General features: G+C 41.1%; 1 protein-coding gene across 1 annotated transcript in view; it reads left to right on the forward strand.

Moving 5' to 3' along the window:
- Window positions 1-726: 726 nt before the first annotated feature.
- GLI3 (GLI family zinc finger 3) overlaps window positions 727-14070 on the forward strand; it is a gene marked incomplete at its 5' end in the record, with an annotated part of 245223 nt that continues 231879 nt past the window's right edge. The window contains one exon of the mRNA XM_080917905.1: window positions 727-850. Coding sequence (XP_080774031.1) covers window positions 727-850 — 124 coding nt within the window. The remainder of the gene's footprint in view (window positions 851-14070) is intronic.

Genomic DNA, 14070 nt, shown 5'->3' on the forward strand with positions numbered 1-14070 from the left:
TACAAATGTTCCTCTTACTTAGAAGTTCTCTCAGTGACCCTTCCTGTAAAGTTGACCACCCGAAGAGAAATAAACAGACATGGCTTAAGGAGTAATGTGACACTTGGGTTTTATACTGTAGACAGTTGAAAATCGAAATATTTAGAATTTATTGTTTCTCAGGCTGCATGTCACACCCTTTCAGCACACCTCTGTCAAAAAAAGTTTTGCATGAGGATTCATAAGAGTAGCATGATCACAGCAATGAAGTGGCAACAAAAACAATTTTATGGTTAGGGGTTACCGCAACAGAATGAACCGTATTAAGGGGTCTCAGCATCAGGAAGGTTGAGAAGCACTGGCTGAGATCGTTTGAGAACAAAGGCTCAGGAGGAACCAGGAAACTTGTTCACTATGAGCTGTTCCGTTTTCCTTGGCAGATAGCAAAGGCTGGGGTCACTTAAGGAATATGAAAACTCTGTTGCGACTTTGACTGGCTACTTAATATAGCTATGGGATATTTTTTCTTTCTTCTTCTTCTTCTTTTTTTTTTTTTTTTTTTTTTGACAGAAAAACCTTTGGAGAAACAACCTTCTAGGTTTTGCTAAACCTTTAGGTTCTCCCTAGGTAGAAGATGCGGAGGGCATTTGGGTAAAGGTTTCTTTTGCCATTTTGGGAAGTTGATGGCCCTTGTGGTGTTTCATAGGGATTCCTTCGAGAAACAAGCTGAAGTAATGAGAAGACATCATGGAGGCCCAGTCCCATAGCTCTACAGCCACTGAGAGGAAGAAAGCTGAAAATTCCATTGGGAAATGTCCCCCGAGAACAGATGTCAGTGAGAAGGCCGTGGCCTCCAGTACCACTTCGAATGGTGAGTGACCACAACTCCCAGCAGCTAAGCTGCAGTTATTGCTGTGTTCTCTGCATCCCCCCGAACTGGACATCTGCGCCTGGACACAGTGGGAGGTTCACGTGGGTTAGAGGGTGTGGGGGGTGGGCAGACTTTAGTCATCTCTGTCTTGGCTTCCAAGCTGCTTGTTTTCTTCAGAGTCTACTTTGAGATATAAACTGGGATAGTTTATTTCTTAAGAGAAGTTCCTGTTTTGGCATTTTTGGAAATCATCTTGATTGGTCTGGTAAGGATTGAAAATGCTTTGCGTTTCGCCTGGCAAGTCTGCAGTAGTGAAAATAACGCAGAAGTTGTCGATGTGTGGCAGGGTTTCTCCTGCTCCAAGTTTAAAGCTGTCGACTGGGAAGGGCGTTTACAACTTAACAGCTGCAGTTTTAGGTCCATCTTATGTCCATGAACTTCACTGTGGGTTTTGTAAGTTTATTTCAGTTAACTGATTTCGGAGATAGCACAGAATCAACATTTATTTTTTTATACTTTAAGCAGAGTATTAAGAGGTTTGTCAGTTCAAGCATAGAGTACTGAATATCGAATCCAGCCTCCCTCAAGTAGGAAAACTACCCTGAAGGTTTGTGGTGATATTCTTTTCCATTCCAGGCTTTCCTACAAGGTAGGCCATTGATGTCTTTGGTTTTTGTGAATTTCAGGCATGCCTCCTCTCTCTGGCTTCTGCTCTGATTATGTGTGTGCTCTCAGGAAGGAGAAGTTAGCCCAGTGTCCCACTTCTGGTCCCGAATGACCTGGCTCACTGATCTGCTTATGCTGACCTTCTAGCTCCTTCTCTGTGGTTTTATAATTTATAGGTTCCAAGAAAGATTGTACTAGGTTGACCCATGATTGTTTCAAATGTGCAGTTGAAGAGTAAGCTTGGCTTGGAAGCTAACTCTAGCCCAGAACCTTCAGCTCCGAGGCCAGTTGCTCCCGAGGAGTCTGGCTGCTGCTCCGTGGCATCCCTGTGTTGCACAGTTTTGCGTCGGGTCTGCAGCCTGTTTATCCTCAGGGTTGTGACACAGCTTCATACTTGCCAGGAGGAGGGAGCCAGCTGTCAGTCTCATAGGCTAATAAACCCGGGTTTCCATTGATCTCTAGGGAGATATATTTATGTCCGAGTTAAAAAAAAAAAAGTGGATTCACTTTACCTGTATGTGTACATGACTTCACTGTTCCCTTTATTTGTGGCCTTTAAACCCAGGGCCCAAGCTTATTGAACACAGTCTGAATATTTGTGTCTTGTTTTCTTGTGTTGTAAAAAGTGTCTTCCATTAAAAAAAAAACATGCTACCTTGGATTCTTTGTTCTTCTGGAGTTTATGAATATTAGGCTAACTTATCGTTTTATGAGTAGGAACAATACGTAAAGTGCTAGTCACTTGGTGGTTTTAATACTAGTTTTGTAAGAATAAGCACTTTTATGTATTGAGCTTCACAAAACAACAGTGTTGTTAATCTTCAAGGTATGTGAGTGGGGATGTGAGTGTGCAGCCGTAGATGTATGTGTTTCCTTGTGCCAAGGCAGTACAGGTTGGTAGATGATGCTGTTGCGACATGTGGACTGTTAGAAGCCACTGCTCTGGGAATCCCAGTAGAGCGTCTTCAGTGGTCTTCATGGGGAAGTAGCTGTTGCCTCTGTAGATCTTGCTCCTACACTGAGACACACTTCACGGTGTCCCCATTGCTCCTCAGCTTGTCATGAGTAAGTCTTTGGCCACAGGTTCTCCTTATAACCATGTTGAGGATGACTGGAAGGTTACTAATCTGAACCCCGTGGTGATCTGGAGGCCTGGACCGAAAGCTAGCTAAAGAAAGGACAGTTTTAAAGCTAGTCCTGTACTTGGCATAATCGTAGCCCTGTTTGCTAAGCCACTCACACTCTTGCCTTCCTAACCTGATCAGCCTGTGCCCTTGAGGCCCACAACCTGTCTGAACGTGCACGAGTCCTGTCCTATACGGATGTAAATACTCACGTTTGCTGGGCACATGTCTGAATGATATCTGTCTCAGAGTCATTTTTCAGAATTCCTGATCTTCTAAGGAATTCATTGCTCTTCATCTGGGGACAATAGGAAAGTTAATGAAACAATTAAAAAAAAATAGAGAATTTTTTTTTCTAAAACTGGATTTCCACCCAATAGATTGACTCCAGGAAAACAAGCAAATGCATTCAAAACACACAATAAACACAATCAGCACTAAAACAAAAAGGTCAGTGAAGCTAAGCATAGGGACTCCTGTTTAGAATCCCTGCATTTGGGAGGCTGAGGCAGGAGAATTATGAGTTAGAGGTCTGCTTGGGCTATGTGTTGACAAGACAGAAGAGTGTCCCCTTTCCTTTGTTCATGTGAATGGTAATAATTACAGTGATGTTTTCCTATAGAGTTCTGCAGTTTTCATGTAACTAGCTTAGAATGTCTACTGTGCCGTGATTGTGGGTAAGGGCTGATGGCTAGGGTCATTGTCTCTGTACTGTCTGCTCCTTCCCTGCTCGCAGGCTTCCTTCTCTTCAAGCTCTGCCTTGGTGTCACACAGACCAGTGTATGGTCTTTCGTCCTGTGCTGCGTGGGTTAGAGATTTTGGCAGGCAGCCTTGCAAAGACTGGTGTCCTGTGTGTGCTGGCCTGCTGTGGTTGTTGTCTGTCCACTCATCATTCTGTCTATCCACCTACCCCTTTTTCTACAGTTTAGAAGTGCTAACTGCCTACACTGAAGTCATTCACAATAATGGAATCATTAAGATACCACAATAGAGGGCACCGTGCTCTACCTATTTCCAGAGCTTATACTTGCCTTACAATTGCTCTGACATTGAGTTTGTAACCAGACAGTTAAAAGATTTAGCTCAGATATGAGGATGTATGAACCAAATAAATGTAAAGTATATTTTAGATTCTATCCATTTTGTGATTCAAAGTAAATAAATAGAAAAGTTTTGTTATTGGTGAAGTTACTGGTTACGTTGACTTAATTAACCTTTCCAGTCATTATGTGGTATAATTTGTTCTTGATTGTGGATATCCCAGCCAAACCACGCACATTCCACTGCGTGTTCTTACAGGTCTGTTTTCTTGCTTTTCTCAATTGAGTATCTGTTCCTAGAATTTTGTTTAAACATACACACAGACACAGCCAAAACGTATGGTTCAAAAACCTTGAAGAAGGTTGTGAATAAACATTGGCTCCACGAGACTGAAATGTAAAATAGCAAGAGTGAAAAGTTGTGTTGGGGGAAAGGAACCAAGTCCAATTAGATTTGTGTAGCATTTCAGGATTCCCATGTTCATGCAAAGCCTCCAGTGGTCTCTGCACAGGAACTACATTGTGTGCATGTCTCCTGTGTGCACATCTTCAGTTTCAAGCAGTTAGGGCGATTCCTGAGATGGAGGTGACACAGGTGATGGCATTTAGTCTTCCGAATGTGTTTTTAAGTGCAATTGTGATTTAAGAGATTGTTCTTGACACCCAGCAGGATGGCTTTCGTATATAAAGTGTGCATTTAGAGACATTAGACCTTACATTGGCTTGAGGGTGTCCAAGTCTGTTAATGAGGTAAGCTCTTGGTGAATGCTTTGCTTTAATGCTCTGTTTTTGCATGATTCATTACTTCCTAAGCTACACATTGTGTTTTCTAAGTAATGAGCCTTAAGTATACATTTTATTTGTTCTACATGTTCTAATTAATCTATAAAACCTTTCTGTATGACTTGAATATTTAACTTAAAATGTTTTACCTCACTTTTGGCCCATGAGTTTTTTCTTTTTAGTAGTCCCTCGATAATCTACCCCTTGTATTAGCCTGCTACTTTGCTTTAAGAAAACATGGCAGCACTAACTTTAACTTTGGTACTTGGGAGGCGGAGGCAGTCACATCTTTTTGTGCACTGTTGAGCAGCCTGGTCTAAATAATGATTTTCAGGCTAGATAGGCCTAAATAGTGAGCTCTTGTCTCAAGGAGGAGGGTGTCAAACTTATCTAGACTATGGTTTTGAGTTTGTCGTAATTCGTGAGATATTTCATAGGTTGGTAGAAAACAGAAATTCACCCAATGGTGGTGAGGTGGGAAACAAAAGCTGATAGATTAATTGATGGGCTATTCTGTGCTTTTGTTTCTTTTGTTTGTCTTTGGCTTCAGAAGCCTTTGAGGCTTTTTCTTCAAACTGTCCAGCACATAGGTATTAATGTACACGATGTCTGTTGGACTTTTGACCAGGGTTGAAATGGCTCGTACTTGTGTTGAAAGCTTGAAATACGTTGTTGCTGTTCACTATACCTTCTTGTCTCACACTTTTCTCAGTGTGAGAGTCTACATATGAGTAGGTTTGCTCCATACCGAAGATGACTAGTTTACTGCAGATAAACCTTAGATTCAAGTTTTAGATTCCTTTACCTTTTTTGCTTCCCACATCACATTTTTTTGGCACATGTAAGATAGGAAGGACTTTCAGGTACTTTTCATTTTACATTATAGGGTTCTTATGAGCACATTCAGGGTTTGGATCTGAAAGCTTGGGTTGAGTTTTTGTGATGCCCAGTGCTAGCTGTGCGAGTGACTGATTCATCTCTTAGTGTCTGGGTTTCCTCATATACTTAGCATAGTAATAATTTCAGCTACCTCTCAAGGACTTATCTGGAGTTCTCTCATTCCGCCATGTTGGCTCCAGGGATTAAATTCATTTCATCAGTCCTGGTGGCAAGAGCCTTTATCCTCTGATCCCCCTCACTTGCCCAGGTTTTCAGAATAGAGGGAAAGTGTTTGGTGAAAGTAAAGATAAACTTACTGGATCCCAGAAGATTTGTAAATCGCAAATCTAACCAAACCTGCTGATCTTGAGGAAGGATGGGTAAGGTCACTGCCTTCTTTCTGAAAGTCTTCCTGTCTCAGAACAGAGGAAAGATAGTGGTTTTGTGAGAACATGCTTTTTTTTTTTTTTTTTTTTTTAAAGAAGATTCATTTAGACTTCTTACCTCTTGAAAACTCATTGTGCTGAATGTGCGTGTCACATTGGAAGTAGCATGCATGCATGTGTTCATTTCTCATGGCTTTCTGTGGTGAGGCACCCCTTTGAATGTCATGCCAGTTTGCAGCGTGGCTTGCGCCGAATTAATGACATTTCATTTATTCTACTTGAAGAACTTAAAAAAAAACCCAACTAAATGGTGATGAAAAATCTTCTCATAGCAATTCAGTCTTGGGCTCCAAAGCTCCAAAGCTACTCTGGTTTCTATATTAGTTAACTGTATTGTCTAGGCTGGAAACCTTGCTGTCACCCTTTGACACCCCGGTCCAGGCTCATGCTCCTGTTTGACTTCTCCCTGGTCATTCCCTCATTTTCTGCAGCCCACCATACTATATCCTCACTGTCCAGTCCCGTGATGATTCCAGTGGGCTTCTGCTCACCACCTTGAACCTCTCAGGCTCTGCACATGCTCCTTCCAGATTACCAGTGCTGTGATCCTTGCTGTTCCGTCCCTGTTCTGGAACCTTCTGTGAGTCATAGCTGCCTACAGGATGAAGCTCAGAGCCATTAAGTTACTGTGTAGATACCATCTAAAATCGGACAGCGGCCTGACTCTGATCTCACTGATTTAAGTGCAAGGGCGCCCTGTCTTGTCCGTGGACTTCTCCACAGACTGAGAGTTTTGCTCATATTACCATGCGTTCGCTGTCAGTTTGCAAGTGTGTGTTCTCAGTTTCTCCAGCTATTCTTCTTTATCCTCTTGGAAACTGCACGGCACTTTTAAAATTTTAACTTCTTTGCCATTTTGTTTTATTTTAATTAATATACTTTGTATGTTAGAATGGTTTTAGGCTCCTTGAAAACTTGAGCAGAAGGTCCCTTCCCTCTTATCTTCGTACTCATGTTTTGGATTATGTGCTGTCTGTTGGAAATGGTAAACTGACTAGAATCTGTAATTTGCATTGGGGTTCACGAGAGCATGAGAGAGGGAGGGGGTCAAAAGTGACTGAGAAGTTTCGATCTTTAATGCTTGCAGGAAAGATAATTTACTTAGCCATAAAACGTGAATTTTGATAAATGCATACGATGTATCATCCACCATTGCAGTTCCTATAGAATGGTATCACTATCCTAAAACTCCTGTGTTCTATGTATGTACCCCCTGTCCGTCTCTAACACTTGAAGTTTTCATCCAACTTTTGTAGCATAGCACCTCATTTATCTGCCCCACTCTCCTCCATTCCTTCCCTCAGTGCAGTGTTTGTGGCCAAGCAGACATGGTGATCATACCTGGAAGTCATTTCCTAGACCTGGGAGACCTGCAGAGAAGAGACAGGGAGCTTGTACGTGATGACACTTAATATTGATATGCATCTTTAAAAAAACTATACAGAAAATGAAGGGATGTTTCTGAAAAGATTACATTTTTTTTGACCAGGATACACAGATGCACTTAATCTAACAGTACCTTCTGCAAAAATAGGTTACACAATACTCCAAAATGCAAGGAGCAATCTTATTCTCTAAAAATTAGACAGCAGGCATTTGAAGCTCAGATAGCCTTCAAAACGGAGGCAGCAAACACTGGTGACACCTATTGATGTCTTAAAGCCAAAGTTTAAACTTTAGCCTTGCCAGAAAAATGTCATGTGATCTTGGGCTAGGGCTACGTGCTTTCTGCCACTGTGGGTACATAGGTATTTCACTGGTACTAACCGATTAGGTCTAATTTGGCAGGATTTAAATCACTGATAAATTTTATCTTAATTCTTTCAATGTAGTAATGTAGTATCATTTGTTAGTAATCTAGCAGTGGCTGAATTTTAATCTGATTTGGAGAATCGGCCAGTATTTTATGCATACATTCCAGATATGTGGTCATGGGGTTCTAAACTAGCAGGTCAGTAGATAGTGGCAACCAAGGTCAGAGAATGCTCTTTTACGTTGCTGGTACTGATGGTGCCCAGTATTTAAGTAAGAAGTGTTCGCTTGTAAATACCCAATGAGAATATCACATGGAATCTAATTTTGTACTGAGACGCCACAGTAAGAACAAGTCCTCCCGAATTTGAATCCCAATATTCCATTTCTTCTAAAAGAGCAACTTCGAGACAATCAGGTTGGTGGAGAACAGATAACACCACCATCTTGCCTAGTTCTGTCACCTTTGTAGGACAATGAGCATGGCATGTGTCTGCTCCCGGAAAGTCCCTGGGTTGCCTGTGATTGCTGTGATCAGTGAGCGTTTCATAATGCAGAAACAAACTGGTCAGAATCAGAAACAGCCAGCAAAGGGTGGGAGCCCAGTGGGCAGGAGGCCCACTGTGGTAGGAAAACTCCCTCTGGGAGGTTGCTAGTGGCTTCCCAGTCGTCTGACCCTGCAACCGGGCAGGGGTGGTTTTATTTCCTAGAAGCTTGCAGGAGGCAGGGTGGTGCTGCACAATCCCATTATGTGCACAGATGCACTTCCAAACACACCCGCTCCTGCTTACCTGTATTCCCGCCATCCCTGTGTGGTAAAAATAGCCCTTCGTGGTGATCATTTTTATGATTTTGGACAAATCCAGGTAAGTTAACCATGACCACAGTCAAGGCAGAATAACGTCCCCTCTTTTAAGTTTGAGCACATATTTGAACTTTAAAGTCAGCTTTCCAGTTAGTGCATTTGGTGGAGTCACTCGCAGTGATAGGAAGGGTAGAAACTGCAGCCGTTATTGGAGATTGTCTTTCTTTCATTATTGTTATGTTTTAAACAGAGGCTGTCCTCTAGGCCTGCGTGTAAAATTTACTTTCTAATTTTTTTTTTACATTTAATTTTAACAGAGCTAATAAGTTCTTGCAAAGTGTTGTAAAACACACTTCTTAGTATCTGTCAACTTGATTCTTTTCATTTATTTATTTTTTATTTTTTGAGAATACAGACAAGGTGTATTTTGAACCAATTTAAAAATTGGATTTTATGTTGAAAACTAGTGGCAGCCATATTGATAAGGACTTTTGTGTTGTTTTTGTTACTGTGAATTATTTGCATGAGAAAACTAGACTCTTAGTATTTAACACAGCTACAACCTAGAGGGGAAAAATGGAAAAATCTTTGCTAAGTCAGAAGTCTAATCTCTTCCCTCTCCTTCTTCCTGCCCCTACCACTCCTTTTTATTTCTGGACGCTTCTTTTTCTCGTTGGCTTTTATAGATAGGACTTCATCTCAGGGAGGCAAATTTTTATATAAAGTTATCCCTTAGCCTGCATTTTTTTCCCTATCCTGTACCCCCCCCTCCGTCTTTGGCTTTTTCCTCTTCTTGGTCTCTCTCTTTCTTCTTTTTCCCCTTCAGCTGTAGAAAGTTGAGTTCCATCCTAATTATGAAATCTTCGGAGACCATTCCCACATGGTTCTGTAAATGGTAGCTCCATCCCTGTTCTTTTCATCTCTCTCTTGACAGCTGAAAAGGTCTGACTGTGCCACACAATGGTTTGATTGGTTTCTCTGGGGGAGACTTTCCCCTGCCTCATCATCCGCCAGGCAGGTGGACCAGAAAGTCTCTTGATTCTTTTGTTGCCTCTCAAAGTCCGAGGTCTTTGACTGAATAAATCCGCCGTCATGGGATAATTTGCTAAAAGGAGACTGTGAGATGCCAGAGAAAAGGCTCCTGACTTGGGTGCTGCATTAATGAAATAACGGAGCCTTGGAGTTTGCAATTGAAAAATCACGAGGAATGCAATGGGTGGAGATGGGCCTCTTTTATTTCCCATAATAAACTTTGAATTCTACCAGTGAAAGCATGCCTATTGTTTCGCAGACCTGCAGGCCTAAGTTTGTGTGCATTTGTACCCATGCTTAAGAGGGCAGCCCTGCCTGACTTTGTAGGGGTGCTGTGTCTACTTAGTCACTAGATTATTACTAGTGGATAGAAAGAATTCCATGTGACAGAGCTAAGGCTGAGTTAACACAGGACGAAAAGTAATTTACAGATAGGCTGTCCCCAGCCATCTTTGTAGCCCCTGATAAGGTTTCATTTCAGAATGGATAGGCGACATTTCCACTTACGGGCCCATTCTGCGACATCTGTGATAACAGCTTCTGGATCCTAATTGAAATTGGTTTCAAAATGGATTTTCACTTTTCTCTGTCGTTGGAAAATATTGAATGGACTCAGAGCTGCCACGGAGAACCCTAGACCTTGGAAAATGGAACAGGAAGCTAGGCTCATCTTTCATAACGGTGCCAATGATATGACAGTTTTGTTATCTGTCTTATTAATGAAATCATTGATCACTGATGAGGGAGCTAATAAACTACACTCCACGAGAATCTCTGAAGCTCAATTAGACTGTATTACAAACAAGGCCGGGAGAGGAACAAACATCAGTAGGCCCCCTAGAGTAAGGTTAGCTTTTCCCTTCCACCGTAAGCATTTTGGATGAGGGTATTCAGATAGCAGCTCAAGTACAGAAATTTGTAAAAATCAACACCGTATTCAAGAGTTTTCTTTTTGACCCCTTTAGAATTATTAAACAATGCATTAAGTAAGAAATTTAAGATAGAACAAAATTGATTTTAAACATAGTACTGTTTTCATGAACTAAAATCTTTAAGCAGCGATAGAAGTTCTTATTACATAACAAGTGCCTTGAGATGAGAAACATGGCCAAACACATTTCCCAGGACATGTCCTCCAAGGAGAGCTTGAGGGATACTCGCCTTAGGTGTGTTATTAGTTGAGACGATGATGAAGCCCAAGGGTTCATAACCTAGGCTCTTTAAAAGAAAAGTAGCTTATCATCCCTTCCTTTCTTAAAGCACTCTGAGAATCCCACTCAGAGGGAATTAGGCTTGGATTTAATGAGGGCGCTGCATTGTTTGTGGTTGGGCAGCCCTGGAATGTCCTTTCTGTCTGTCCTGAGGAGGGGAAGGGGTGCTGGGGACTTCTCCGGTTTCACAGTGGGCTTCACTCCTAGGTGTTTCTCCTTTCTCTGTGCCAGCAAGGATCAATGCAGCCCATCCCAGCTTGAAAGAGGATCTGTGATCAAAGGCATCAGTGATGTCACTGATCTCCAGTGATTGATTAGGACCAGGAGTTCTAGAGGATACGGCATTTTCTTAATAATTTTGAATTCATTTGCGTCTACCATTAGGCTTACCTAGGATTAGTAGCATTTAACCAGAAAAATTGCTAAAGTGTACCACAGAGCTACACCTGTGGCCCTACCACTGTGTTTCAGCTTATGGAAGCTATGATTACATTTTATAAGCAATATTTCTTTTAAAATGTATTGTTAATAAGTAGCGGATCCGTGAATTAGCTCAAGGAACTTGGAATTCTGTGTGTAATTGGAAGCCATGTGGGAATGAAGACCTTGTCTCTAAACCAGTTTAGTTGTACATAGATAGAGCTACATGTTAGCATTCAAATGTTTTATTAATTTTGAGATTTCAGTGTTTTCATATGCAGATTTTAAAATCCTCTGCCTTATTTTTGTGGGACCTGCCTAACCTTTCCCCCTTTGCCTTCTGAGAGGTTAACGTCTTTCCTTGGGTGACCGTATCTTTACAAATAAAGCTAGATGCATTTGATGCTGGGGGGAGACTTACAGTGGGGGAGGATGCAGCTTGAGAGGGAGCACGGAGAGAGCAAGAGTTCTCGGTGGGACTGTTCACAACTGCTCTGTAGTCACGGCCTTAGCCCCACCTACAGCAGAGACTGAAACCATAAGGAAGGGGTTGTCATAGCATAGAGATGGAGGAAAGAAGAGAAATGAGTACGGAGGCTGTTCATTATTAAGGTTACCGCTGCCTTCCATGGTTGATGGTTAGCTGTCGGGGGTTCTTGGTATGTGCTTGCGTATATCAATTTTCTTAAAAAAAGAGAAAACCTTTAATTCTTTTAATTCTAAATAGTGTTGAAGGGTGTTTACAGTCCTGTTCCATGAGGAGAACACAGAGTGAAAATGAGCCTGGGAGAGAAAATGATGTTGCTCTTCATTATGAACCTACAGTGGTTGTGTGAGACTCCCCTTTGGTGATTACCAGCAGTTATAAAGTCCTTGCTTTAGGTCTTTGTGTCAACAGAACATTGCAGGAATAGAACAGAGGCATAAAGTGGTGGGATTTTCAACAGTGCAAATACTTCCTGGTCAGATAGGACATCACTCTTCAGTTGACGCTATCTCCTGAGCATCCAGGAACCAGAAGACAGACCTTGGCCCATTTCATATTAGGTTTCAAGCCAAATCTGTCTAAGAACCCAAAACCAAAACAACAACCAAATGACCTCAAACTAGTATGTATAGGATTATTTTCATAGTCTGGAAATTTCAGAACAGTAGAAACGTTGGTGTCCTGGGTCAGCACTAAGAGCACTCACTGTTTCTGTAGAGGACTCAGGTTAGGTTCCCAGAAAACTGAGGTGACTCATAGACATCTGTAATTCCAAGTCCAGGAGATCCAGGAGGTACCCTATTCTGACCTTTGCGGGCATGCATGTGGTACACATGCATACATGCAGGCAAAACACTCATACACAGAAAGTAAAATAAATAAATAAATAAATAAATTCTTTTTTATAAACGTTGACAGCAGTTCCTGTGTAGGCTAACAATGTTTTATAAATAGAGTTTACTTAGCAAAAGCCATATGCGTGCCCAGTGACATAATCTTAGATTTATTTATGTTTTGATTTATAGAAAACATGTGTCCTTGACAAAGCCTTGGGCTTTTTTCCACAATTAAAATGAATAAAGCTTGAAAAAAAAAAAAGAGAGAGCTACCATCTTAATGGGAAACTTTTTCATATAAATTTAAAGCATTTTCTTTGATCTAGTTTACACAGAATCAGAATGTCCATTAGTTTGACCCATAAAGTGGATAGGAGGAATTCAAAGTGAAATAGATGGGTATAAATTTATCTGCCTGTCTGTCTGTCTGTCCATCCATCATCTCTCTTTCTCTAGTCTGTCTTCATTAGTACACACATCAACATACTTCCTGACTGAACATTGGACAAATGCTGAGTGAAAGAGGCTATGTACTGTGGGTCTGGCAGTCTTCAGTGGTATGGCAGAAAAATTACGAAAAGCATCTGTTGCTCATTCTTGCTGGGACTCCTTGGTTTAGCATGAAATGGTACCCCTGTATTTTTTCAAGATTTATTTTTATTGTTTTAAAATTATGTGTATGTGTATGCCTATGTATAGGTATGTGTACGTGTTTGTATGTGTGTAGCTATGTGTGTGTGTATGGGTATATGTATATGATATATATGTATATGTATGCCGGTGTGTAGATAAGTGTAGGCATGTGCCTGTCTGTAGGTGTGTGCCTATGTGTAGGTATATGTATATGTGTGCCTGTGTGTAGCTGTGTGTAGGTGTGTGCCTGTGTGTAGGTGTGTGTATGTGTGTGTCTATGTATAAATATATGTATATGTGTGTCTGTGTAGGTATGTTTAGGTGTGTGCTTGTGTGCTTGTATGTGTGTGCCTGTGTGTAGGTATGTGTATGTGTGTGTCTATGTTTAAGTGTGGGTGTATTGGTAATGGAGTCCAGAAAGGGTACCAATTCCTTGGAGCTGAAGATACAGCTTAGCATCTGACAGGGGTACTGAGAAGTGAATTTGAGTCCTTTAGATAAACAATATAGATGCTTAACCTCTCAGCAATTCCCCAGCTCATTTTCCTTCTTTTTTAATGATTGGAATGGGGATAGAGATAAAATAATTATGAAATATGAAAACATCAGAAAGGAATGCTTGGGTATATTATGATACAAGTACCAATTATACATATAATTATATGTTAGTATAGTTTTGTATTTTATTTTAACTTGGAGGATTTTCATTTTAGAAGTGAGAGATTCTGTGTGCTTATAGAACCAAAAAAGACAGTTAACCTTTTGCAGAAGTTCTGTTTCATGCACTCTCAGGCTTCTGTGTCTTGGAAAGCTACTGCTGACCTAGGTAGCAGGTGTCTTAAGACTGATGTGGTAGGTATGTCTGAGAAGTCAGCCATTTCTACAGCACAAGAATTACATGAGCCATCTTGGAAGTTTACAAACACCTCAAATATTGGGGGAATCCTTTGGAACCTTCCCCCCTTTTCTTTAACCTTCTGGGACCTTAAGGAGTTTTATAAACTATTATTTACTGAAGGCACTGGGTACTGATGGATTTTCTCCAGGAAAATACTGTTTGAGTGATCAGAAATGCTCTTTGATCACCTGTGGGAAGGCAGCCTCCC

This window comes from Micromys minutus, assembly GCF_963924665.1.
Source record: "Micromys minutus genome assembly, chromosome: 6".
NCBI lineage: Eukaryota > Metazoa > Chordata > Mammalia > Rodentia > Muridae > Micromys > Micromys minutus.